Raw genomic sequence first — 26,881 nt, forward strand, 5'->3', positions numbered from 1 at the left:
TGCACTGTGTATGTTCTGATACTGAGCATACATAAGTACATGCAGTGCAAAGTCTATGCATTCCCATCGCATCTACACTTATGACTGAAGAGCTGCAAGTGGCTGTAGCTGGTGCTCTCATACTGACAAAGCTCAGAGAAGGTGCGTCACTACAGCTGTAGGCTACTCTAGACATGAGCGTATAGATGGCTGTTTCCAGGCATATCTATTACACCTGGTATAGGGTAGGTATAAGTGTGCACTGATGATGGTGACTAGAAGCAAAGCAAACATACACACACACAGGAGGCGGACACAGCACAAGATGAGTATAACTCTGCATATGGGGAATATGGTCATCATTACTAACAGGCCAGTTACATATGTATAAACGCTAGTTTCCACTTATTTTTTTCTATAGGCCCATTCATTATTAGGGTAGAGCAAAGAGAAAGACTAGAGTCTATGCCGGGACATCAGTTCAAAACATACAATAGAATAAAAACAGCATTTTATTGTAATAAGGCTATACGCCAATTCAAAAATTGTATACACAATAAATTACATGCAAGAGAGTTGATCAGACTCTCAGTATTAAGACAATAAATATATACACGAATGACACAAAGAGGTATAGTTAACCAATCTATATTGGAGTGTACCAATATAGAAACACTGAAAATGATGATGCTAGTGACCCTGGAGATCCTTAGTAGTGAGAAAGGTCTCGTATATAAATGACCAGATAAGGTATGTCCAACCTTCTAAGGAAAGTCTCGTATAGAATTCAATATAGGGAGTATATCAAAGTAATAATAAAGATTCTTTCTCCTGAAGGTACTTTCTCAATATCTCAATGCTGTATATATCGCAGCTGATTGAAACACATTTATAATAAAAATATCAACATTCAGCCTCCTCCAACATATATATATATATATATATATATATATATATACACACGGCTGTGTCTCTGTAAGCACAGCAATAGCCGTGGGGATGTAGAACTAGAGCCGTAGGTAGCAGGATAAGTTAATATAGGCCAGGTATGTACCATCGACGTGAGGTGATACCAGCTACCAGCCCACTCCAGAGTATGCCAAATACCTCATAGCAAATTCTCAGCAGCCGGGACACTGTAAGGTGAAAGACGTGAATGATGTTTTACACCTGTAGATGTTGCGCCAGATGACATCCGTCTCAGTGCGGCGCTGATGCAGACAATGCCAGACCGTGAGGTCCCTCGGCTCTAAATAGCAGCCGGGTGATGGTCGTGTCAGTGAAGTAGCGGTCATACAATGAATACGGAGGTGAGCAGGAGGTGAGCGTCCCAGCGGCTCAGTTAGTAGATACAATCTCCGCTATTTAAGCAGTAGGACTCCCGATGGACCGGAGGTTGGTCAGAGTAACAGTTGCCAGCTTGTCTTTTTGGAGGCGTGCAGACGGACGCTGAATGTAGATAGCAGGTAAGGTCTCCAGGCACCGACAGGGAATGACAACGCGTTTCGGCTACTACTGTAGCCTTTTTCAAGTCAAGTGTTCCCCAGTGTCCATTACATGGTATAAATAGCCCTAGAACACAGCTAATTGATTAGTTAATTAGTTCAGTCTGGTCTGTTTTGTCCATAGAGCTCATTAAGAGTTCAATTCTGCAGGTTTGTAGTTACTCCCAGTGGATTTCATACTATCATTAGCAGCTTCTAAAGAACTCAGGTAAAAATTAACCATTAAACCACAAACCGACTAATATATAGTTCTACTATACCAATAGTTAATACAATATTATAATATTGAATTGATATAAACGTATATATACACATATACATATGTATATATATATATGTACATACATATACACACATAAAGATAAATTATAATTATTAAATAAATATTAAAAAATATATCGCTACATAAAAAGATAATATAGAAATTATATATTTTAATAATAATATTATATAGTATTAAAGTTGATCTGATGTCCCGGCATAAATATGACTTGAAGAATCTAGGTATTAATAATAAACAACTAATATAAATAAATAGTGATAATAATGATAATAATAATAATAATCATAATCATAATAATAAAAATAGAATCAATAATTAAGATAATTAGAACTAATACAATATAAACCTATTAAAGAAAATAAATAAAATAAAACAAAATAGAATAAATAGCAAGAGAGGAAAGATCCTTGGACGGATGTCAAAGAAGAATAATTAAATAGGAATAACTCAATCCTAAAATCAACCTGACCCAAACGAACGTATATAAATTAATACATACATACATACACACATACATGTAAAAACATATATGTGCGTGTATGAATACATGGATAAATACCAATAGGAAAGTTGGACAGATGATAGCCCACTCATACACAAACAAGGTCTAGTAAATAGACCAAGAACAAATGAACCAAAAACAAGTGGGGAAGGGGGTGGGGGGTAGGCCATGGTCGCTTGGTTGACCAGACAGTACATAGAAAGCAGCTACGGTCTAACCCGCACCCACATATAGAACATGTATACATATATATAGATGCATGTACATACACAAACACAAACATACTAATCATAAAATTCAAGTGCTTCGTTGAGGCCATGTGGAGAAAGTGTTTGAAGTCTGAAAATCCACTTGGATTCAGCTTCACATAGTCTTTTGAATCTATCACCACCCCTATTGGTAATTCCTATGTGTTCTATCCCCGCAATCTTGAGACAGGCTGGATTATTCTGATGGACCTCAGAAAAATGTCTGGAAACACTATGTGTCGCCAAACCTTTAATGACATTAAGTCTATGTTCACGAAACCGTTCTTTGAGAGCCCTAGTTGTTCGGCCTACATATTGTAAAGAGCAAGCACAACTAAGTGCATATATAATATAGCTAGATTCACAATTAATGTGACTAGTAATATCAAATGTAATATCTGTTATGGCTGATACAATTTGCTTATTTTTATTAATATGTTTACACGTAAGACATCTCATACGATTGCAGGGAAAACATCCATTTGGTCTCAACGGAAGCCAAGTATTAATATGTATATTCTCTTTGATATTTCTAGAAAAAGTACTTGGAGCTAAAAAACTTTTTAAATTCCTATTCTTTTTAAAAATGACAGTGGGTTTTGAGGCAATATTGGATGAGAGAACTGAGTCACACAATAATATTTTATAATTTTTATTAATGATTGACTTAATTTTATTTGATTTATTATTGAATTGAGATATAAAGGCCAAAGGAACATCTTTCTTCATAGATTTAGTTTCTAAGGGTAGAGAGATATCGGCTATATTGTCCAAGGTATTAGTTGGTACAATAGTATTATTAGCATAAGGCCAGTCTCCTTCAACCTAGACTTATGGGTCATTTCAGCATGAGTTTTAGCATTCTCCACTAGTTCAAGAGGATAACCTCTCATCACAAAATTTTCAGTTAATTTGTCGGCATGAAGATGAAAATCCTCATCTCTCGTACAGTTACGTCTAACTCTCCCCATTTGACTCTTAGGAATATTATCAATCCATGGACGATAATGTCCACTCTGGTAATGAAGATAAGAGCTTGAGTCTACTGGTTTAGTATAGAGAGTAGAGATGATTTTATCATCTGCAACCGACAACGTGACGTCTAGGAAATCAATGGAAGCATGACTAAAGTGCGAGGTGAACCGTAAATTAAAAGTGTTAGTGTTCAAAACTGAGGTGAAATCAGTGGCAGAAAAAATATCCCCATCCCAAATCAAAAATAAATCATCGATGTAACGGCCATAGAACACCAGACCCGCTCCGGCTGATCCATCCCAAATGTATTTATCCTCAAATGTACCCATATATATGTTGGCAAAGCTCAGAGCGAATCTGGTGCCCATGGCCGTTCCATGAATCTGTAAATAGTGGGTGGAGTCAAACATAAAATTATTGTGCGTTAAAATAAAACGAATACAATTCACCAAAAAATCTCGTTGAGCATAGGAAATGGTATTATCTTTGTTGAACATTTCTCCAACTGCCAGAATCCCAGCTTCATGTGGAATATTGGTATAAAGAGCCTGGACGTCAAGGGTAAGAAAGGCATACCCTGGGCGCCAGGTAATAGTGCTTAATTTATTTAATAAGTCAGAGGTATCTCGGATATGTGACCTCTGAGTAACCACATACTTTTGTAAAAATGGTCAACAAAAAATGATAAATTAGAAGTAAGTGAATTAATCCCTGAAATAATAGGACGCCCTGGTGGAGAAATTAAAGACTTGTGAATTTTGGGTAAATAATAAAACACCGGTGTAATAGGGTGATTATTAAACAAAAAATAAAATTCATCTTTATTTATAACACCTCTCTCTTTGGCATCATCCAATAGAATTTTTAGTTCTTTCTGGAACCCTAAAGTGGGATCCTTTCCCAAAATCTGATAGAAACAAGCATCTTGAAGTTGGGTTAGGGCTTCTTTAATATAGTCTTCAGTATTCAGGATGACGACCCCACCGCCCTTATTGGCGGGCTTGATAATAATGGAGTCGTCATCCTGAAGAGTCCTCAAAGCTAATCTCTCACCTTATGACAGGTTCCTCTTACCAAGGTCCCTATTTGAGTTAGAGTTACATAAAGTTTGAAAATCTTTAAGAGTATTTTTGTAGAATAGTTGTATATTAGAGCTTTTATGGCTAAGTGGGAAAAAATTAGATTTATTTTTAAATTTATTCCTATCTATAGAGGGTAGAGTATCTTTTATATTAAATATTGCAATTTCTTCATCTCTTGATCCTCCCTCAACTTGTAACATTTCCAAAATAGATAGACATTCTAAGTCACTTGTATCCAGGAGAATTGGACTGTCACTTGCCTCCAATCTAACTTTCTTAGTCTTGGAGAAAAAATAGCGCTGTTTACATAAAGACCTGACATAACGATTAAGTTCAGAAAATAAATTGAATAGATTGGGATTCGTACTCGGGGCAAAACTCAGACCTTTGGAGAGTAAGGATATTTCATTATCATTTAATGTCCTATTCGACAGATTAAACGCACCAGCTTGTGTTACTGGAACCTTGGGCGTCTTAGATCTCCTCCTTCCCATTCCCCTCTTTCCCCTAACTCTCTTGTTCTTTTTGGGGTTTTTTCTTGAAGGGGTAGATAACGGTTGCGGTAAGGAAATGTCCTCCAATCTTTGTCTCGATTGGGAAAATCCCGTTGATGTATTTGGTCTGTTCTATTTTTAGGTCTTGCTCCTAGATCAGATTTAGGTGATCTATACGGAGCAGCGACATTCCTATCTGAATCTATGGGATCATTAATAGAATTAGTATTGGTATTGTTTCTATTGAATCTGGATCTAAAGGAAGGTATTTGTGGTGATTTTGGTCTATGATTAGAGGGTAACCTCTGTCTAGGATATGATCTATTAGGAAATCTCCTTGGGTATGGCTGTAAATGATTTTCATCTCTCGACAATTTTTTCTTTTTCTTTATTATAAGCTCTTTCTCAAATGATATTAGTGTTTGACTCAGTTCTGATTCTCTCCTATTGAAATCTGGGTCATCCCTAAAAATTAGTAAATCTTTCTGACTCTGTTCAATCTCTTTTGTAACTTTTTCTATTTTCCTTTCTCTATAGTTTATTAGTGATTTAATTAAGGAGACAGAGCATTGTTTGAGAGCAGATTCCCATTCCTTGGTTAGTTCAGGGTCATCATTAATAGAAAGATATTTATTTATTTGTAGACCTTTAGGTATTCTATCCAATTCTATATATTTGGATAGAAAAACACTGTCTAACCAATGCCTACTTTCAATCAATAGCAGGGATTCCAATTCTAAAAAACAACGATTCATATCTGGTTTAGTATCATCCACAATAACATCAATTTCCACATCAAATTTAGATAGAAAATCCTCTCTCCTATTCCTCCTCTCTTTTACCCATGATAGTTCAGTCATATTGATCCTCCTATCAAACAGGCAGCTAGGATGACAAATTAATATGAACAAATAAAGAAAAAAACCTAGCGCCAATAGAATAGAAAAATCTGACAATAATTCAGCAGTCAAATAAGGTTATGTCAACCTTATTAATTGGAGTAGAGCAAAGAGAAAGACTGCGCTCTAGAGTCTATGCCGGGACATCAGTTCAAAACATACAATAGAATAAAAACAACATTTTATTGTAATAAGGCTATACGCCAATTCAAAAATTGTATACACAATAAATTACATGCAAGAGAGTTGATCAGACTCTCAGTATTAAGACAATAAATATATACACGAATGACACAAAGAGGTATAGTTAACCAATCTATATTGGAGTGTACCAATATAGAAACACTGAAAATGATGATACTAGTGACCCTGGAGATCCTTAGTAGTGAGAAAGGTCTCGTATATAAATGACCAGATAAGGTATGTCCAACCTTCTAAGGAAAGTCTCGTATAGAATTAAATATAGGGAGTATATCAAAGTAATAATAAAGATTCTTTCTCCTGAAGGTACTTTCTCAATATCTCAATGCTGTATATATTGCAGCTGATTGAAACACATTTATAATAAAAATATCAACATTCAGCCTCCTCCAACATATATATATATATATATATATATATACACACGGCTGTGTCTCTGTAAGCACAGCAATAGCCGTGGGGATGTAGAACTAGAGCCGTAGGTAGCAGGATAAGTTAATATAGGCCAGGTATGTACCATCGACGTGAGGTGATACCAGCTACCAGTCCACTCCAGAGTATGCCAAATACCTCATAGCAAATTCTCAGCAGCCGGGACACTGTAAGGTGAAAGACATGAATGATGTTTTACACCTGTAGATGTTGCGCCAGATGACATCCGTCTCAGTGCGGCGCTGATGCAGACAATGCCAGACCGTGAGGTCCCTCGGCTCTAAATAGCAGCCGGGTGATGGTCGTGTCAGTGAAGTAGCGGTCATACAATGAATACGGAGGTGAGCAGGAGGTGAGCGTCCCAGCGGCTCAGTTAGTAGATACAATCTCCGCTATTTAAGCAGTAGGACTCCCGATGGACCGGAGGTTGGTCAGAGTAACAGTTGCCAGCTTGTCTTTTTGGAGGCGTGCAGACGGACGCTGAATGTAGATAGCAGGTAAGGTCTCCAGGCATAAAGATAAATTATAATTATTAAATAAATATAAAAAAATATATCGCTACATAAAAAGATAATATAGAAATTAATTTTTACCTGAGTTCTGGACACTGGGGAACACTTGACTTGAAAAAGGCTACAGTAGTAGCCGAAACGCGTTGTCATTCCCTGTCGGTGCCTGGAGACCTTACCTGCTATCTACATTCAGCGTCCGTCTGCACGCCTCCAAAAAGACAAGCTGGCAACTTACTCTGACCAACCTCCGGTCCATCGGGAGTCCTACTGCTTAAATAGCGGAGATTGTATCTACTAACTGAGCCGCTGGGACGCTCACCTCCTGCTCACCTCCGTATTCATTGTATGACCACTACTTCACTGACACGACCATCACCCGGCTGCTATTTAGAGCCGAGGGACCTCACAGTCTGGCATTGTCTGCATCAGCGCTGCACTGAGACGGATGTCATCTGGCGCAACATCTACAGGTGTAAAACATCATTCACGTCTTTCACCTTACAGTGTCCCGGCTGCTGAGAATTTGCTATGAGGTATTTGGCATACTCTGGAGTGGGCTGGTAGCTGGTATCACCTCACGTCGATGGTACATACCTGGCCTATATTAACTTGTCCTGCTACCTACGGCTCTAGTTCTACATCCCCACGGCTATTGCTGTGCTTACAGAGACACAGCCGTGTGTATATATATATATATATATGTTGGAGGAGGCTGAATGTTGATATTTTTATTATAAATGTGTTTCAATCAGCTGCGATATATACAGCATTGAGATATTGAGAAAGTACCTTCAGGAGAAAGAATCTTTATTATTACTTTGATATACTCCCTGTATTGAATTCTATACGAGACTTTCCTTAGAAGGTTGGACATACCTTATCTGGTCATTTATATACGAGACCTTTCTCACTACTAAGGATCTCCAGGGTCACTAGTATCATCATTTTCAGTGTTTCTATATTGGTACACTCCAATATAGATTGGTTAACTATACCTCTTTGTGTCATTCGTGTATATATTTATTGTCTTAATACTGAGAGTCTGATCAACTCTCTTGCATGTAATTTATTGTGTATACAATTTTTGAATTGGCGTATAGCCTTATTACAATAAAATGCTGTTTTTATTCTATTGTATGTTTTGAACTGATGTCCCGGCATAGACTCTAGAGTGCAGTCTTTCTCTTTGCTCTACTCCAATTAATAAGGTTGACATAACCTTATTTGACTGCTGAATTATTGTCAGATTTTTCTATTCTATTGGCGCTAGGTTTTTTTCTTTATTTATTCATTCATTATTAGGGGCCTGAAAGTTTGTCTGCAAGAACTATGTACAAGCAGGAACTCAGGTCACGCATGTGCAGTTGGCCTGGACACCTCCAATAAGTAACATCTACCTCTATATAAGTGTTAGGGGTCATGGGAAAAGCTGATTTTCAAAGCAGCTGTCCGTGCACAGGAGCTATACTGAATTGCTCCAGTAATAAAGTATCCACAAATCATGAATTGTATAATAGGCCCCTTAGAGAGCAAAATACGGGAGATTTTCATCCAACTCAGCACCAGGCCCTATCCGTGTATGGTCAGTCTACTGTACTCACCATTGTACATGTGATACAAGTGTACAAAGAAATATAATAAAAATGGCAGAATTGAGAACAATTATCTACTACAATGACAAAAGAAATGTACTTACCGATGGATGAAGCCCTTAAAGTGCAGATGTTCCAATCCGCAAACCATTTCAGCCGCATAGAAACTGGTAGAGAAAGAAAGGGAACATATGTAACAACCTCAGAAAGCGTTTACTTACAGAATTACACCTGTATCTATTCTTATGTAACTAGACTCACTACATAAACACATAAAGCACTGGTAACCAGTGATGGCTCCTACCAGTTGTCTTGAGGGGGACTGCCACTCCCCTGCCCACCTGAGCAGCACCGTGATGTAGGGGAAGAAAAGAAAGAGGCTTGTGCACAAGCCCCCGGCTACTAGGGACTAGAATACCAAATACCAAAAAATGATAAAGAAAAATGTACAGGTGCTATTTCTGTGACTGCATTTTGTAATGTGTATTATGCTGGGTACACACTAGATGATATGTTGTCCGATCCCACGGATCAGAGCGACATATCGGGTACATCTTCTAGTGTGTACCCATAATATGCGCGCTCTCGCGGGTTGTTAGCGACATCACCCTTCTGCCCTACTGCAGGGCCGACAGGGGATGTCACTAAAGGTGCCATGCTGCAGAATGCAACATGACACGTCCCTCCCCCATCAGACCTGGCATTGGCAAGTGTGTATGCACCTGCCACATGCCGGGTCCCATCGCCGGCATTGTCGTGCTGGGTACACATCATCTAATCTGTAACCAACTTTAGTCACAGAGCTGTCAGCTATGGCTGTTTCCTCACAATAGGCCGGATTCACAGGTGGACGCAATACCGTTGTTTGCTGAAATTAGTGATTATTTGCTACTGCACATGCACGGAAAGTCCTGAAAACCCGTTCACAGAGACCGCTGTTGTGTATGGAGTTGCTTGCAGTAGAGCCGGTGGCGCACAACCATGAGCGTTCATGGGCGGTGAATGGGAGACGGCCTGAAGTGTTTGTAAAATAATAAAAGCATCTTATGGTGTGATATGGGAGTGACACGGGCATGTCAGTGACCACAGCTGTGTTCCCAAATGTACATCCACAGCCACAGGGGCCATGTGTAGGAAATATGAGAAGAAAACACTGAGCAGGCCATAGGTTGCTGCAAGTGTCGATGGAGAATGAGATGGTGAGCCGATGATGAGTGCGATGGTGAGCCGATGGTGAATGCAATGGTGAGCCGATGGTGAGTGCGATGGTAAGCTGATGGTGAGTGTGATGTTGAGCCGATGGTGGGTGTGATGGTGAGCTGATGGTAGAGGGCTCAGAACTACTGATGCAGTTACACTGGCCACAAACACTATAAGTGGGCGCCTCAGTACATTTACTCTCTGTCACACGCTGGTGCACAAGGGGAAGGCAGAAAATGGAATTTGCATATTATCACAGCCACATACCCAAACACCAAATCACAATAACAAATGCAACTCCCAACACCTCTGAATCTGGCCCAATGTTCCAGGGTGGGTGATAACTGACCCAGCTGCCAAAGACACATCAGAAAATGCATCCACCAAGCCCTGTAACCCTGGACCTTCTATATATCATTATGTGAGTCAGACCCTCATCTATTCAGTCTTCTTTCACCCCATTTATAGCTCTTACGTTGCCGTGTGTAGGTCCAAGGACCCTCTTCTCTCCAGAAGGTCAAACAGGTCTCCTCCATAGGCAAACTCCATCCCCAGGAAGAGAAGCTCCTGTCAGTAACAGACACAAGTCCAATATAATATAATATATTATTGTTCCCGCTTATCAGCATCTACAGATAGCACATAGCTCACTGTCACAGTAATAATGACTGGGTATGACAATTAGTAAATCACTTGATGAGATGGATAGAGACAGAATATATAAATTTTCTGTGGGTTGTGCATTGTGTGCATCAGATATAACTTAATAAAACAGGTTTGGATGTTTTATTAGGGCCAGCAAATGTGGTGTATTGCTCATGCAGTGTGTAAGATAGTAGTGGTATGATACCATTGTAAAAGTACTACATAACATTGTTTTGCACATAAAAGTCATCATATTATTATAGATGACAGGAAGCGCAGGAATAGCATCCGCTCCAGCATATAAGGATGCCCAGGAACAGCATCACCATTTCCCAGACCAAGAAGGTTAATAGAAATATTCATGAAAGTACCTCAGTCTGGAAGGCAAAAAGCCCTCGGATGACAAAGGCCGATCCAGAGACGTCGTGCAGGGCCTCTCGCTCCACCAGCACCTCTCTCACCACATCCTCTTGCAGCACCTCCCTCTTCCTGATGACCTTCACTGCAAGCTGTCTCCTGGTCACGGTGTCAGATGCCAGTATCACCTGTGCAGGACAGAGAGGCATTAGAGAGTCAGGAGGAAAGACATATGACTAACACTCTCATACGAGCAGAGCTGGAATTTAGTAAGACAAGGTATTTGCATGTGTGTACCCATACTCACACTTTGTGCTGCATAGTAATTCCCATCCGGGTATCCTTACATTCCAACTGGAAAAAAACCTTCAAAACGGACTCATATGTGTGACAAATACATTTATTATCTCATAAAAGTTCCATAGAACACCACATAAAATGGATACAAAATTATATCAAATATATAAAAGGTACTGGCCACTTGCCAAAAAATGCAGCAATGTACAAAGGAATGGGAGCTGCACTTAGACAAAAAAACAGATTGATAAAGAGATTATTTATCTCAAAATGCCTATGTGCCCTTTTTTTGCTACCACCATGCGATATACAGGAGCCGGGACCTATATACTTTTGCACATACCTCTCTGTTATTTTGTCTAAGTGCAGCTCCCATTCCTTTCCACATTGCTGCATTTTTTTGGCAAATGTCCATTACCTTTTATATATTTGATATAATTTTTTATCCATTTTATGTGGTGTTCTATTGGAACTTTTATGAGATAATAAATGTATTTGTCACGCATATGAGTCCAGATTGCAAGATTTTTTTGGTTGGAATGTAAAGATACCCAGATGGGAATTACTATGCAGCACAAAGTGTGAGTATGGGTACGTACATGTAAATACCTTGTCCTACATAGACCAAGTTCTTCACCTGTGTTATAGTATCAACACCTATATAAGTAAAGAAACCTTTACAAGCTTTTGCTTACACCATATATGTGTAAGGTAGGTGTGTCATTTTGCCGTTTGGAAGATTTCATGGGCTATATACCAGTATTTTCCCCTTAAAGATACCAGTACGAGTTTGAGGTCGCACCTCTTATATGTGAGTTAGGTGCATCCCCCATTATCAATAGGGGAACAAATGACTCACTCACCCCTCTCGAATTGAATAACATATATATAATTTTGGGATATATCTATTCCTTAAGGGGACAAAAGGATTATATTTCCTCTTAGATTATTTGGTTAAAAAAGTCTGAGATTTTGTCTGAAAAAACAATATTTCTTGTATTATGTCTATTTCCATAAATGTATGAACAACCTGGGTCAGAGGAAAATAAAGAGAGACATCAAGTAGAACATCCACAGTACAAGGATAAAATACTGTCTAAAAACATCAGGAGATAAGTATTTTGCCTTGAATACTTCCCTTGTCACACAAAAGATAGCGCCCCTAAGACACCTACCGTATTTTGTATGATTTTCTGCTAGACCTAGAGGGAGGTCATTCAGGTGCAGATAGCCTGAAATCTTTTGGCAGCGCCATTTTTTCTCCTAACTTTTTCCACATAATTAATATTATATGAGTGTAGGGTGTGCGGCATGGGTCCCCCTGTTCCCAAGGGCCTGTGGCCCTGATTCAGAGCCGGTCGCTCTGACAGAGTGCTCGCTCTGAATCAGGGACGGTCTTTTTTTTTTTTTTCAGAACGGCCTCCTGGCCACTCACATAGCTGTGGGTGACCACCCACAGCTATAGCGAGCGGCCAGGAAGATGGTTGCGATGGTCAAGACCATCACGACCATTGGGCTTGCAACGAGACCCTTGTGATAGGGTTTCGTTGCCGCAAGCCCCAGATAGATTTCGGCTCTAACAGAGCCGAAATCTCTCCCACTGACATCACTCATGATGTCAGTGGGGCCGGCCCCAGACGGAGGCGTTCACATGGGAACACCTCCATTTGGGCAGCCACTCCCCCGGCCCGCCCACCACAGGGGGCGTGCTGTCACTCAACATCGACAGCACGCCCCCTTTGGAATGAGACCCGGAGCTCCGTCGTGCTCATGCGCTCTGGGCCACCATAGACCCAGTTGCGAGCGCTCAGCGCTTGCGACTGGGTCTGAATCAGGCCCTGTGTGCACTGCACACCCTATACCATTCTTGCCAACTCTCCCTCATTGTCAGGGAGACTCCCTGAAATAGTAGTAATCTCCCTGTCTCCCTGAAGAGTCAGGCAATCTCCCTGATTGCACCTACCCCCATTATGTAGTTATATTGGGGAAAAAAACAGAAATAGATTTCAAATGGGATCATTAGTATCATTTCCCTGCTTTGGTTATAAGGCACAATGATCCCTATGGCTTCATGAATTTTCTGAAAAGTATTAAGGTGCATACACATGTAAAGATTTTCTGTCCAACCATCCAAGTAGTTGATTATTTGGAATGAAAATCTTGTAAGGTATGACAGCAAATGACAATCAGCAATTTGCTCCCAAACGCCGGAAAATGGACAAAAACTGTTGTTTGAACAAATTGTTTAGATCAAACATTTAACAAACTTGTCTGACGACCATTTATCTGTTTTCTGGCATTTAGGAGCAAATTGCTGATCATCGTTTACTCCCATACATTACCAGATTTTCATTCCAATCAATCAACTAGTTGGATGGTTGGACAGAAAATCTTTATGTGTGTATGCAGCTTTAGTGTGTTTTCATCAACAAGTAGATCTTAGGCTCGTTTACATTTGGATGTAAGTCAATTTTATGGTACGCCGCTCAGATATAACAGTACACGTCCACTTTACCCCTGCACTCATAGGTGTTGCTTTCACAATCTCCCTGAAATGCTTTGTCAAAAATAGGCAAGTATGCCCTACACCCCTTATAGATACTCCAATGAATGCATTATTTTTCTCCATAGTACTAGATTACATAATGTAAATGTGCAAATTGTTCTGGGCAGTGACTTGCCAGGTGCTGCCGCTTCCTTGTCCTGGAACTGTCTCTGTAGTGCGGCTACCAGAGCCGGCCCTAGGCATAGGCATAATAAGCTTATGCTTAAGGGCGACTTGAATGCCAAGGGGCATTCAAGGCTCTGCCGCTGCTGCGATCGGAGCTCCGCTCCGACCTGGCAGCGTACCTGTCAGCCGGTCAGAATGAGCTTCTGCACAGAAGCTCATTCCGACCCGGTCCCCATTATTTAAATAGTTGAAGTCGGAGCGGACCCGCTTCGGCAGCTCTGGCTCCACCAACATAACAGCCACCCCCCACCGCGGCCTGGCCCCTTGTTATGACACGGTGCGCGTGACGTCATGCGCGCCGTGTCATAACAAGGGGCCGGGCTGCTGGAAGGAGAGGATCGAGAGGAGCCGCGGAAAAGTAGCAGCCAAGGTAAGTGGCGGCTCTGGGGCAGGGAGGCTGAGACGCACTGGGGCTGGGAATGGGAAGGCTGAGACACGCACTGGGCATGGGGGTGAACGGTTGAGACACGCACTGGGGATGGGGGGGAGGCTGAGACACGCACTGGGGCTGGGGAGAAAAGGCCGAGACACACACTGGGGATGGGGGAGAGGCTGAGACATGCACTGGGGATGGGGAGGCTGAGACATGCACTGGGGCTGGGGAGGAAGGCTGAGACATGCACTGGGGCTGGGGGGGAGGCTGAGACATGCACTGGGGCTGGGGGGGAAGCTGAGACACGCTCTGGAGCTGGGGGGGAAGGCTGAGACACGCACTGGGGATGGAGGGAAGGCTGAGACACGCACTGGGGATGGGGGGGAGGCTGAGACATGCACTGGGGCTGGGGGGGAGGCTGAGACACGCACTGGGGCTGGGGGGAGAAGGCAGAGACACACACTGGGGATGGGGGGAGGCTGAGACATGCACTGGGGCTGGGGGGAAGGCTGAGACATGCACTGGGGCTGGGGGGGAGGCTGAGACATGCACTGGGGCTGGGGGGGGAAGCTGAGACATGCTCTGGAGCTGGGGGGGGAGGCTGAGACATACACTGGGGATGGGGGGAAGGCTGAGACATGCACTGGGGATGGGGGGGAGGCTGAGACATGCCCTCGGGCTGGGGGGGGAGGCTGAGACATGCACTGGGGCTGGGGGAGAAGGCTGAGACACACACTGGGGATGGGGGGGAGGCTGAGACACACACTGGGGATGGGGGGGAGGCTGAGACATGCACTGGGGATGGGGGGGGAGGCTGAGACATGCACTGGGGCTGAGGGGGGAAGGCTGAGACATGCACTGGGGCTGGGGGGGAGGCTGAGGCATGCACTGGGGCTGGGGGGGAGGCTGAGACATGCACTGGGGCTGGGGGAGGCAGAGACATGCACTGGGGATGGGGGAGGCAGAGCCGGCCCTAGGCATAGGCATAATAAGCTTATGCCTAAGGGTGACTTGAATGCCTAGGGGCATTCAAGGCTCTGCCGCTGCCACGATCGGAGCTCCGCTCCGACCTGGCAGCGTACCTGTCAGCCGGTCAGAATGAGCTTCTGCACAGAAGCTCATTCTGACCCGGTCCCCATTATTTAAATAGTTGAAGTCGGAGCGGACCCGCTTCGGCCACTCCGGCTCCACCAACATAACAGCCACCCCCCACCGCGGCCCGGTCCCTTGTTATGACACGGCGCGCGTGACATCATGTGCGCCGTGTCATAACAAGGGGCCGGGCTGCTGGAAGGAGAGGATCGAGAGGAGCCGCTGAAAAGAAGCAGCCAAGGTAAGTGGCGGCTCTGGGGCGGGGAGGCTGAGACGCACTGGGGCTGGGAGGGGGAAGGCTGAGACACGCACTGGGGCTGGGGGGGGAGGCTGAGACATGCACTGGGGCTGGGGGGGGAGGTTGAGACACGCACTGGGAATGGGGGGGTGGCAGAGACATGCACTGGGGATGGGGGAGGCAGAGCCAGCCCTAGGCATAGGCATAATAAGCTTATGCCTAAGGGCGACTTGAATGCCTAGGGGCATTCAAGGCTCTGCCGCTGCCGCGATCGGAGCTCCGCTCCGACCTGGCAGCGTACCTGTCAGCCGGTCAGAATGAGCTTCTGCACAGAAGCTCATTCCGACCCGGTCCCCATTATTTAAATAGTTGAAGTCGGAGCGGACCCGCTTCGGCCGCTCCGGCTCCACCAACATAACAGCCACCCCCCGCCGCGGCCCGGTCCCTTGTTATGACACGGCGCGTGTGACGTCATGCGCGCCGTGTCATAACAAGGGGCCGGGCTGCTGGAAGGAGAGGATCGAGAGGAGCCGCTGAAAAGAAGCAGCCAAGGTAAGTGGCGGCTCTGGGGCGGGGAGGCTGAGATGCACTGGGGCTGGGAGGGGGAAGGCTGAGACACGCACTGGGGCTTGGGGGGAAGCTGAGACACGCACTGGAGCTGGGGGGGAGGTTGAGACACGCACTGGGGATGGGGGGGAGGCTGAGACATGCACTGGGGCTGGGGGGGAAGGCTGAGACAAGTACTGGGGCTGGGGGGAGAAGGCTGAGACACACACTGGGGATGGGGGGGAGGCTGAGACATGCACTGGGGCTGGGGGGGGGAGGCTGAGACATGCACTGGGGCTGGGGGGGAGGTTGAGACATGCACTGGGGCTGGGGGAGGGGAAAGCTGAGACATGCACTGGAGCTGGGGGGGAAGGCTGACACGCACTGGGGATGGGGGGAAGCTGAGACAGGCACTGGGGATGGGGGGGAGGCTGAGACATGCACTGGGGCTGGGGGGGAGGCTGAGACACGTACTGGGGCTGGGGGGGAGGCTGAGATACGCACTGGGGCTGAGGGGAGAAGGCTGAGATACACTGGGGCTGGAGGGGGAAGGCAAGGCTTAGACACACTCTGGGGCTTGGGGGGAGAAAGAGGCAGACACGCTGGGGGTGGGGGGAAAGAGGCTGACACACTGGGGCTGGGAAACATGCTGGAGGGTAGAATGATGCTGACATACCCTGGGCTGTGGGGAGAATGAGGCTGACACAGTGGGGAAATGGTGCCGAGAGACACACTGGGTCTGGGGGAATGGGGCTGAGACAATCACTAGGTCTGGGGGAATGGGGCTGGTGGAACTGCAAGGTGGGGTGCCGGCCTTTTATTACGTGTGTGTATATATATATTTATATATATATATATATATATATATATATATGCTAGGGGGCATCAGCCAAAATTTTGCCTAGGGCACCGAATTGGCTAGGGCCGGCTCTGGTGGCTACTTATACAGAACTGACAATAGGCATGTGGAAAATGTAATAGTGTCACTTCAGCTGCCTACCTACTACCCCTTCATCAACTAAATTGTATTCTCCTAAAGTACTGTTTGGTTCAACCTTTGTCCTATAGGTATGTCATCAGGGATGTCAGTACGGGGCCCCAATCTGCCCAAGTCCTTTCTGCAGAAAATACAACTATATCACTCCTCGCAAACACCATTTTCACTGTTCACTTCGATAAAATAGGCTGCTCACATAGACACAAATGGGATTTGGACACAAACTTTTATAAATGACTATTATGTACCTAATGTCAAGGTGGCAGGTTTGTTATATGTAAATATAGCTGTGTGTATATATAGTTAGGCATAATGGTTACATAAGGACAAACCAGACAGAAGACACAAATCTTACCTTCCCAAAGCTGCCCTGGCCGAGCTCTTTGTGGAAAATGAACCTCCTGATGGATAATGGGGTTCTGTTGCCAGGGCAGGCTGAGGAGACTCCGCTTCCTCCTAATGGGGTAACATAACAATAGGTTATTATTTTTTTCTTTATATAAATGCAGAGTCAGATAGTTAACATTATACAAATCAGTAACCAGCTGTGACATAGGGGCCCTATAGCATTTTGTATTTTAGGCCCCATTATAAAGAATATTTAAGACTAAAGCTGGGTACACACTAGGTCGACGGGTCCGCCGACCTATCTGACAATTGGTAAGTGTATACACAAAGTACTAACCAATCAGCTCATAACTGTCATTTTTCAACACAGCCTGTAAAGTGACAGTTAGGAGCTGGTTGGTTGGTACTTTCTCTCCATCCACTTTATCTCTCTCCAAGGCTTGATTTGTTTCTACGTATATCATTTACACACACATATATATTCATATATACATAATATATACATAAGTTAAAGGTATTAGTAGTAGTTGTATTTTAGGTTTAGTGGTGCTATAATATTAATGCTAAAAACAAAACTCCCCATTTCACAGTAACTTACAGAAACATATCAATTGTCATTGTGATGTGTAATGTGCTCAGTGGCCAAACTCCCAGAGACAATGGAGTCAGTTGCTGCTGAAGGGGGCACCTCCTCCATTGTCACCCGAGTCCCAGCCTTTCCATGTCCTACTGAGTAGTTAGTTCCAACTTCCAAAACAGAGGAGCCGCGGCTGAGCAGAGCGCCGATCAGCATCAGCGGCGCTCCTCCTCCACATCTGTACTCTGTGGTCTCAGGTCACGGACGTCACGTAGAATGTGACCGCCCCTGACCCTGTGCCTGCCCGCCTGAGGAGCCGAGTGCCGAGACTGTCTCAGTTCTCTCAGATACTGCAAGGCACCGGCGGCTGTCACTGACTGTCAATGCGGGGAGAATGGCCTGAGACTCGGGAGAGGTAAGCAGTGGCTCCGTTACATGCCAGGCTCTGTGGATACTTCAGCTCTAAAGCGGGGGGGGGGGTTGCATACTGCAGGCTCCATCATCACTGATTCCATTTAGCAGAATCAGTGGTGATGTCAGTGGGGGGAGGAGCTTAGCCCAGGTTGCTGCAGGAGACGCATCCAGTGACTGAGGGGCTAGGTCAGAGGCTGCCTGTGTACTGTCTGCCTGACCTGGTGGCTACAGGTGGCAGGTGGGCTAATGAGTAGAGATGGCTAGTGAGTGAGTGTCTCAACACACTGACTCAAATCATTCAGATGAGTGAATGATTCGAGTCACTCAGTGTTTGGTGAGTCGAGACACTCACCTCCCCTAGCCTCTCTGTCAGTGGTAGCTAGTGAATGGCAGCTCCGCCCCTACACTGCTGATCCGACCTGATTATACTTCTCCTCTGAGTCAGATCAGCAGTGTAGGGGGCGGAGAGTCAGTGAGAGCCCTGAGCTGTAGTGCTGGGCTGCAGGGGGCAGAGCTGTCAGCGACTCACTCTGAGTCGCTGGCTCCCCTGCTGGCTACAGCACTGCACTACCTAAAGAGTCGTGTCTCGAGACACTGACTCAAGACACTTCACTGAGTTGAGCCCTGTGGCTCAACTCAGTGTACTGAATCGTTCTGCCCATCCCTACTAATGAGGACCGGGGCAATGCAGGTGGGTGAAAGGAGCATGTGCTAAGCTCTGATTGGAGGAGTTCATCACATGCTCCTCTGCCCCATGGTGATCATCAGCAGTGCAGCCTCATGGGAGTTATTCATTCTTTGTGGGGCTGTGTCTGCTGCGCTTCCAGCTGACTGAGGCTGTGGTTTTCCTGGCTGACTACAGTGAGTACTGATCCAACTGTAACCCATCATTGGCCCCGGACTCCCCTGTATAAATATAATGCCTTCAGGGTCCCCTATACCCCTCAGTGTCTCTTTTATCTCTCTGTGCCCACTATATCAGTATCCCATATGCCTCTATATATCCCCTATACTTATCTCAGTGTACCCTATGCCTATCTGTATTCTCTATACCTGTATTTCCCCAATACATATTTTAGTGTCCCTATACCTCTCTGTGTCCTCTATATTTGTGTCTCCCCTATACATATCTCAGTGTACTGTATGCATCTGTATCCTCTATACCTGTGTGTCCCCTATACTTCTCTCAGTGTTCTGTGGCCCTGATTCAGAGCCGGACGCTCTGACAGAGCACTCGCTCTGAATCAGGGCCGTCCCTTCTCCGTTTTGGAGCTGCCTCTTGGCCGTTCGCATATCTGTGGGTGACCACCCGCAGCTATAGCGAGTGGCCAAAATGATGGACGCGATGGTCAAGACCATCGCGACCATCGTGCTTGCGACAAGACCCTGCGGTAGGGTCTCGCTGCCGCAAGCCCTAGAGTGCTTTTGGCTCTATCAGAGCCAAAAGCACTCCCACTGACATCACTAGTGATGTCAGTAGGGCCGGCCCCAGACGGTAGGTGTTCCCATGGGAACACCTCCGTCTGGGCAGCCACGCCCCGGCACACCCACCAAAGGGGGCGTGCTGTCAATCACCATCGACAGCAAGCCCCCTTTGTTGTGAGACCCATAACGACGGCTTGGCCGTCGTTATTCGGGTCTCGCGCATGCGCACGACGGACCCGGGTCCATCGTGCGCATGCGCACTTGGGCAACATCGACCCGCTTGCGAGCGCTCGGCGCTCTCGAGCGGGTCTGAATCAGGCCCTGTATCCCTTATGCCTCCTTATGTCCCTTATACCTCTGTGTTCCCTATACATATCTGTCCCCTATACATATATCAGTGTCTCCTATACCTGTGTCCTTTATACCTGTGTCTCCTATACATATCTCTATGTTCCCTTTACATATCTCAATGTTCCCTATGCCTGTGTCCATTATACCACTTTCAGTGTTCCCTATACCTTTTTCAGTGTCCCCTATACCTTTCTGTGTCCTTTATATTTTTGTCAGTGTCCCCTAAACCTCTCTGTGTCCCCTATATTTTTTTCAGTGTCCCATATACCTCTCTCTGTGTCCTCTATGTTACCTATCACTCTTTCAATGTCAAGGGTTTTTTTGTGTCTTAAATTTTCTATCACCCCCCTCTATATCTCTTGTGTCCCATATACATCATTCTGTGCCTTCTGTATCTATCACCTGTGGCGTAACTATGGGGGGTCAAGCGGGGCTTGTGCCCTGGGTGCCGTGGCAGGCCAGCAGACGGGGACGCCAGCCAGGGCATTGTTACCCGCACCACCCACTCCCCGCTTCCCCCCACAATTGCGCTTTGTCTGACGAAATCTACTGTACACAGTACAGTGTAGTGAATGACTAGAGCAGCAAGCTGCTGGTGCTGACTGTAGGGGGAGCTGCAGCCGAAGCGTGCAGCCCCTCCAAGGCAGTCCACCTGGCATTCTGCAGCATGCTGATCCTGAGAGGCTGAGAGCTGCTACCGGCGCCGGGTGACACGAATAGTGAAAGTTCTCCTTCCCCAGCGCTCTGCAACTTCACCACTGGTAAGTATTGGTGGGGGGGAGGGTTAGAAGGAGGGAGTGGAAGGTGCCGCGGGCGCAGGTGAAGAGTGAAAGCTGCGGGGAGGATTGGGGGAGGGGATGACTTTCAGACTTTTCCATCTGTAGTATTTACAGTATTTGTCTCAGGCTGGCTGCATTTGAAAAAGGTGTATGTGTGTGTCTGTGTACTAGGCTTTGCCAGGGTGTGTGTATCTGTATCAGCATGTGTATATGTGTCAGCATGTGTGTACATGTGTCAGCATGTATGTATCTGTGTCAGCATGTGTGTATCTGTGTCAGCATGTGTGTATCTGTGTCACCATGTGTGTATATGTGTCACTGTCAGCATGTATGTATCTGTGTCAGCATGTGTGGATATGCATCAGCGTGTGTGTATATGTGTCAGCATGTATGTATCTGTCAGCATGTGTGTATCTGTGTCACCATGTATGTATCTTTGTCAGCATGTGTGTATATGTGTCAGCATGTATGTATCTGTCAGCATGTGTGTATCTGTGTCAGCATGTGTGTATCTGTGTCACCATGTGTGTATCTGTGTCAGCATGTGTGTATCTGTGTCAGCATGTATGTATCTGTGTCAGCATGTGTGTATATGCATCAGCGTGTGTATATATATATATATATATATATATATATATATATATATATCTGTAAGCATGTGTATCTGTGTCAGCATGCATGTATCTGTGTCAGCATGTGTGTATCTGTGTCACCATGTATGTATCTTTGTCAGCATGTGTGTATATGTGTCAGCATGTATGTATCTGTGTCAGCATGTATATATCTGTGTCAGCATGTGTGTATATGCATCAGCGTGTGTATATATGTGTCAGCGTGTGTATCTGTGTTAGCATATATGTATCTGTGTCAGCATGTGTGTATCTGTGTCACCATGTGTGTATATGTGTCACTGTCAGCATGTATGTATCTGTGTCAGCATGTGTGTATATGCATCAGCGTGTGTATATATATATATATATATCTGTAAGCGTGTGTATCTGTGTCAGCATGCATGTATCTGTCAGCATGTGTGTATCTGTGTCAGCATGTGTGTATCTGTGTCACCATGTATGTATCTTTGTCAGCATGTGTGTATATGTGTCAGCATGTATGTATCTGTCAGCATGTGTGTATCTGTGTCAGCATGTGTGTATCTGTGTTACCATGTGTGTATCTGTGTCAGCATGTGTGTATCTGTGTCACCATGTGTGTATATGTGTCACTGTCAGCATGTATGTATCTGTGTCAGCATGTGTGTATATGCATCAGCGTGTATATATATATATATATATATATATATATATATATCTGTAAGCATGTGTATCTGTGTCAGCATGCATGTATCTGTGTCAGCATGTGTGTATCTGTGTCACCATGTATGTATCTTTGTCATCATGTGTGTATATTGTCAGCATGTATGTATCTGTGTCAGCATGTGTGTATCTGTGTCAGCATGTATATATCTGTGTCAGCATGTGTGTATATGCATCAGCGTGTGTATATATGTGTCAGCGTGTGTATCTGTGTTAGCATATATGTATCTGTGTCAGCATGTGTGTATCTGTGTCAGCATGGGTGTATCTGTGTCACCGTGTGTGTGTATCTGTGTCAACGTGGGTATATCTGTGTCACCGTGTGTGTGCGTATCTGTGTCACTGAGTGTGTGTATCTGTGTCAGTATGTGTGTATCTGTGTCAGCATGTGTGTGTATGTGTATATGTCAGTGTGTATGTATGTTTATATGTCAGTGTGTATGTTTGTGTATATGTTAGTGTGTGTGTATATATGTGTCAGTGTGTGTATATGTGTCAGTATGTACTGTATGTGTATATGTCAGTGTGTATATGTCAGTGTATGTGTATATGTGTCAGTGCGAATATATGTCAGTGTGTGTATGTGTATATGTCAGTGTGTGTGTCAATGTGTGTTTAATTGTCAGTATGTACTGTATGTGTATATGTCAGTGTGTATGTATGTTTATATGTCAGTGTGTATGTTTGTGTATATGTTAGTGTGTGTGTATATATGTGTCAGTGTGTGTATATGTGTCAGTATGTACTGTATGTGTATATGTCAGTGTGTATATGTCATTGTATGTGTATATGTGTCAGTGCGAATATATGTCAGTGTGTGTATGTGTATATGTCAGTATGTGCAGCGCCGTCGCAGGACGGCAGTGCGCCCTGTGCTACACTTCCGCTCCTCTCGCTCCCCCCCGCCCCCCTCCTCCCCCTGAGCGCTTACCTTTTCCTCTCGGAGGTGGGTGGAGGGCGGGGATCTTCACCGGCATTGCTGGTGTGCGCCGCGCAGCACTGCAGGTCTCTTCCTGCAGACCTCTCCGGAGTCGGGCAGTTCGTGGCCAGTGCCGCTAGAGGATTCCGCCCTGTGCGAAGGCACCGGCCGCACCACCCTCCCTACGGCCCTGAGTGTGTGTTTATGTATCAGTATGTACTGTATGTGTATATGTCAGTGTGTGTGTATGTGTATAAGTCAGTGTGTGTATGTCAGTGTGTGTGTGTATATGTGTCAGTGTGTATATGTCAGTGCGTGTGTATGTGTATAGATATATATATATATATATATATATGCCAGTGTGTGTGTGTAATAAGTGTCAATGTATATATATATCAATGTGTGTGTATATATATATATATATGTCAGTGTGTGTGTGTATCTGTGTGTCTGTGCTGAGAGACAATGCGGGGGGAAGATGGTGGTGTGACTGAGAGACGACACGGGGGGGTGACAGTATTTTGAGAGATGAGGCAGGGGGGAGATGATGGTGTGGTGAGAGTTGACACAGGGTGGCGGTGATGGTGTGCTGAGAGACGACACAGAGGGGAGGCTATGGTGTGGCTGACAGATGATGCAGTGAGATGATGGTGTGGCTGAGAGACACAGGGGAAAGGAAGTTACACAGGAGGCACGAGTCTGGTTGAACCGCTGTTGTATGATGATGACTTTGTTATTATTCCCACACGAACAGGCATCTTCCGGATGATGTGACCAACATGAATAGTGAATACCGACTGAAGAAGCCATCGTCTCAGGGAGGATACATTTCTTCAGAGGTTCCACATTGTGAGAAACCACCGCAGAGGTAAGGTGCATATGGAATGTAAAGGAATGTGCCAAAATATGGGTGCCGTGTCATGTTGGCATGCCCCATTTTCAGTAGCCACGCCCCTTCTGGTAGGTGAACACACCCATATTTTTGGCGCACACCACAGGCGCGCAAGATATACTTGTCTTAGTAGTGGGGTGCTCCAATCTGAAACTTGCCCTGGGCTCCGAAGACCCTAGTTACGCCACTGTCTATCACTGTCCTCTATACCTCTCAGTGTCCCTTATATATGTCACTATCACCTACACCTCTCTCAGGGACCTATTCATTATGTTAAATATCGATGCTAGTGTCAGCAATTCAACATTGCACCATGGTGCGGAGGCAGCTGGTCCGAAAATCAGCTGTCCCCTTTAGTAGAGGTGATACTTAGCACTGCCGAGTCTGATTTGGCAGTGCTACTGTGCATGTGTGAACTTGGGTTTACGCCTGCGCAATTTCCGGTGGTAGGAGCTGAGCAGTGGCGGAGGGATGCGAATGGATCCCTCTTCACTTCTTAGAATCCTTCCCATAGTGAAGCAGCTGCAGTATGGGAACAAACACCATCTGAAGACGGTCAATGCTCCCGCAGTCAAGCTCTGAAAATTTTGTATTTTCGGAGCTTGATGAATTTAGGTCCCCATATTAGTATATGGGTACAGCGGGACAGATTGGTAGTGAAAGGTAATCATCTCCTGCATTACCTTATAATGAATAGCACTGACAAGTTATATAAAAGTTGGTGAGAATAATCATTTTCATCTGCTTTGCATAAATGAAGTGATGATGAATAGAGCCATCAGTGTCCCCTATAGCATTCTAAATGTAAAGTTCAAACATTTTGACTTTTAAATTATGAAATTTGTCCAGATTGCAATAGCACCTTTGGGCGTACACTCAGGGTTACACATGCGCCTTATGGGTTTTCTGAAATTTTCATGCACGCACAGTATCAAATAATCGCTCAACTATGTCATCTGCATCGTGTGTGACTCAGAATCAGGCCTTTACTGCTTATTATTTGTCCATTGTTTGATTATATAGTATTCTATGACACTACTGGCCGGCCACTCCTCTCTGGTGGTTAGCCACACCCCTTTCAGAGAGTTGCAAATTCCTTAGTGGGCCCCTATGACTGCATTCTCCTGGTGGCCCTTCATGCCCCAATCTGACACTGCCCCTCACCGACAACTCTCCATCACACTCCTCCCCGGCGGCAGCCATAGTCACATATTCAGGGGGGGGGGGCACTGAATGATAACTTGCATCCGGGCTTCTGGGATGAACTTACGCCACTGAATGTGCTCCCAATTAATAAACATTATCAGGACGGTAATATACATATAATACAGCCCACACTCCCTTTCTCCATGTTGTTCACTGATATTCTGCTGTTAACGTTTGTTACCCAATATATTATTACTGGTATTGCTGGGTTTTATCATGCAAAGTAAAACAGGAAATGTCAATTTAATTTACCTGAGTGATATAAGTAACTGTATATAACGCTATAGTATAAATAACCATTTTAGGAATTCAACACTGTGGTAAAATGATGACGAGGAGCTATCAGTGATAAGGTACATGAGAACCTGCCTATTAGTAAAGGGACATCATACATACAAATTAACATTAAAATGGGTTATGTAAATTCTAAGAGATAAATATGACCTTCCAAAAATTTAGAATTAGTGCTGGATTTAGTTTAATAAGTTAAATGTCTCTGTTAGAGATTACAGGCCTCTAAGGCCCGTTTGATAGGGACATTGAATCACATTAAATCAATGTGCTTCAATCCCTCATCCAAGTTATGGCGGCCACGATACCTCCCTCTATGTGAGTACAATGTGGCCCAGGGAAATATTAAGTAAAATATGACAGATAAGCAGCTACAGTGTGATCTATAACTAGTAGCAGTAGGAGAGCAGGTTCTAAACTATGGAGGAACCTTTTCTTTTAAAACCACGTATCCCTCATTACCTGGTGTGTCCAATGCATGGGGGGAATCGCCGTCCTTCCTGACCTTCTTCTTCTCTTGGACCTCGGCCACATCTTGGTGTAATCTCTTCCTCTTCCCATGCGCATCCTCCTCATGATGTTTCTCCTTCTTCTTCTTCCGCTGTCCTGTCTCTCCATTCCTCTGATGCTTCCTCTTCTTCTTGCCAGACACGGCCTGATGGGAACTCGTCTTCTCCCTTTTGCGCTGGTGACCCTCTGGGGTGACATTGCTCCTGTCCTCTCCTCCACCAGGTGTAACTTCTTCATACTCGCCAAGCTCATTGATGGTAACAATATTCAACTCTGTGACATTTTCTGCAATGGGATACAGGAGCTGGCTGGATGCCACAGGATCTCTCCTCCTCTTCTCTCCTCTCATCACCTCCTTCTCCTCCTCCTCTTTTTGGTCTCCTCGCTCTCTGTGATTGGGCTCCATCTTCTGGCTGCTCAGCTCCAGTCACTCACCACCAACTGTCACTCATGGAACCCTGTGATGTCAGTGGCCGTGAGACCAGCCACCTGCTCCCTGTACTGGCTGTAATTGTGTTTCTATGGCATTTAGGGCAGGATGTATCAAACACCACATTTTGATTGTGATACATCCCGCACACTTATCGAATGCATAGTGGCATTTATTAACGCCATATGCATGTAGATTTGTGCACATCCTGAGGGTTCCTCTGGAGAGTAATCTAACCACAGGTAG

General features: G+C 44.8%; 1 protein-coding gene across 1 annotated transcript in view; it reads right to left on the minus strand.

Annotated features, from left to right (window-relative positions):
- Positions 1-26,611, minus strand: part of LOC148542913 (protein kinase C delta type-like) — a 108,068-nt gene extending 81,457 nt beyond the window's left edge. Inside the window, exons 1-5 of the mRNA XM_088460598.1 lie at positions 26,158-26,611; positions 17,536-17,636; positions 10,921-11,094; positions 10,380-10,471; positions 8,809-8,871 (exon numbers count right to left, since the gene is read on the minus strand). Coding sequence (XP_088316724.1) covers positions 8,809-8,871; positions 10,380-10,471; positions 10,921-11,094; positions 17,536-17,636; positions 26,158-26,611 — 884 coding nt within the window. The remainder of the gene's footprint in view (positions 1-8,808; positions 8,872-10,379; positions 10,472-10,920; positions 11,095-17,535; positions 17,637-26,157) is intronic.
- Positions 26,612-26,881: the final 270 nt, after the last annotated feature.

Source organism: Taudactylus pleione, unplaced genomic scaffold (assembly GCF_031769625.1).
Source record: "Taudactylus pleione unplaced genomic scaffold, aTauple2 ptg000007l, whole genome shotgun sequence".
Taxonomy (NCBI): domain Eukaryota; kingdom Metazoa; phylum Chordata; class Amphibia; order Anura; family Myobatrachidae; genus Taudactylus; species Taudactylus pleione.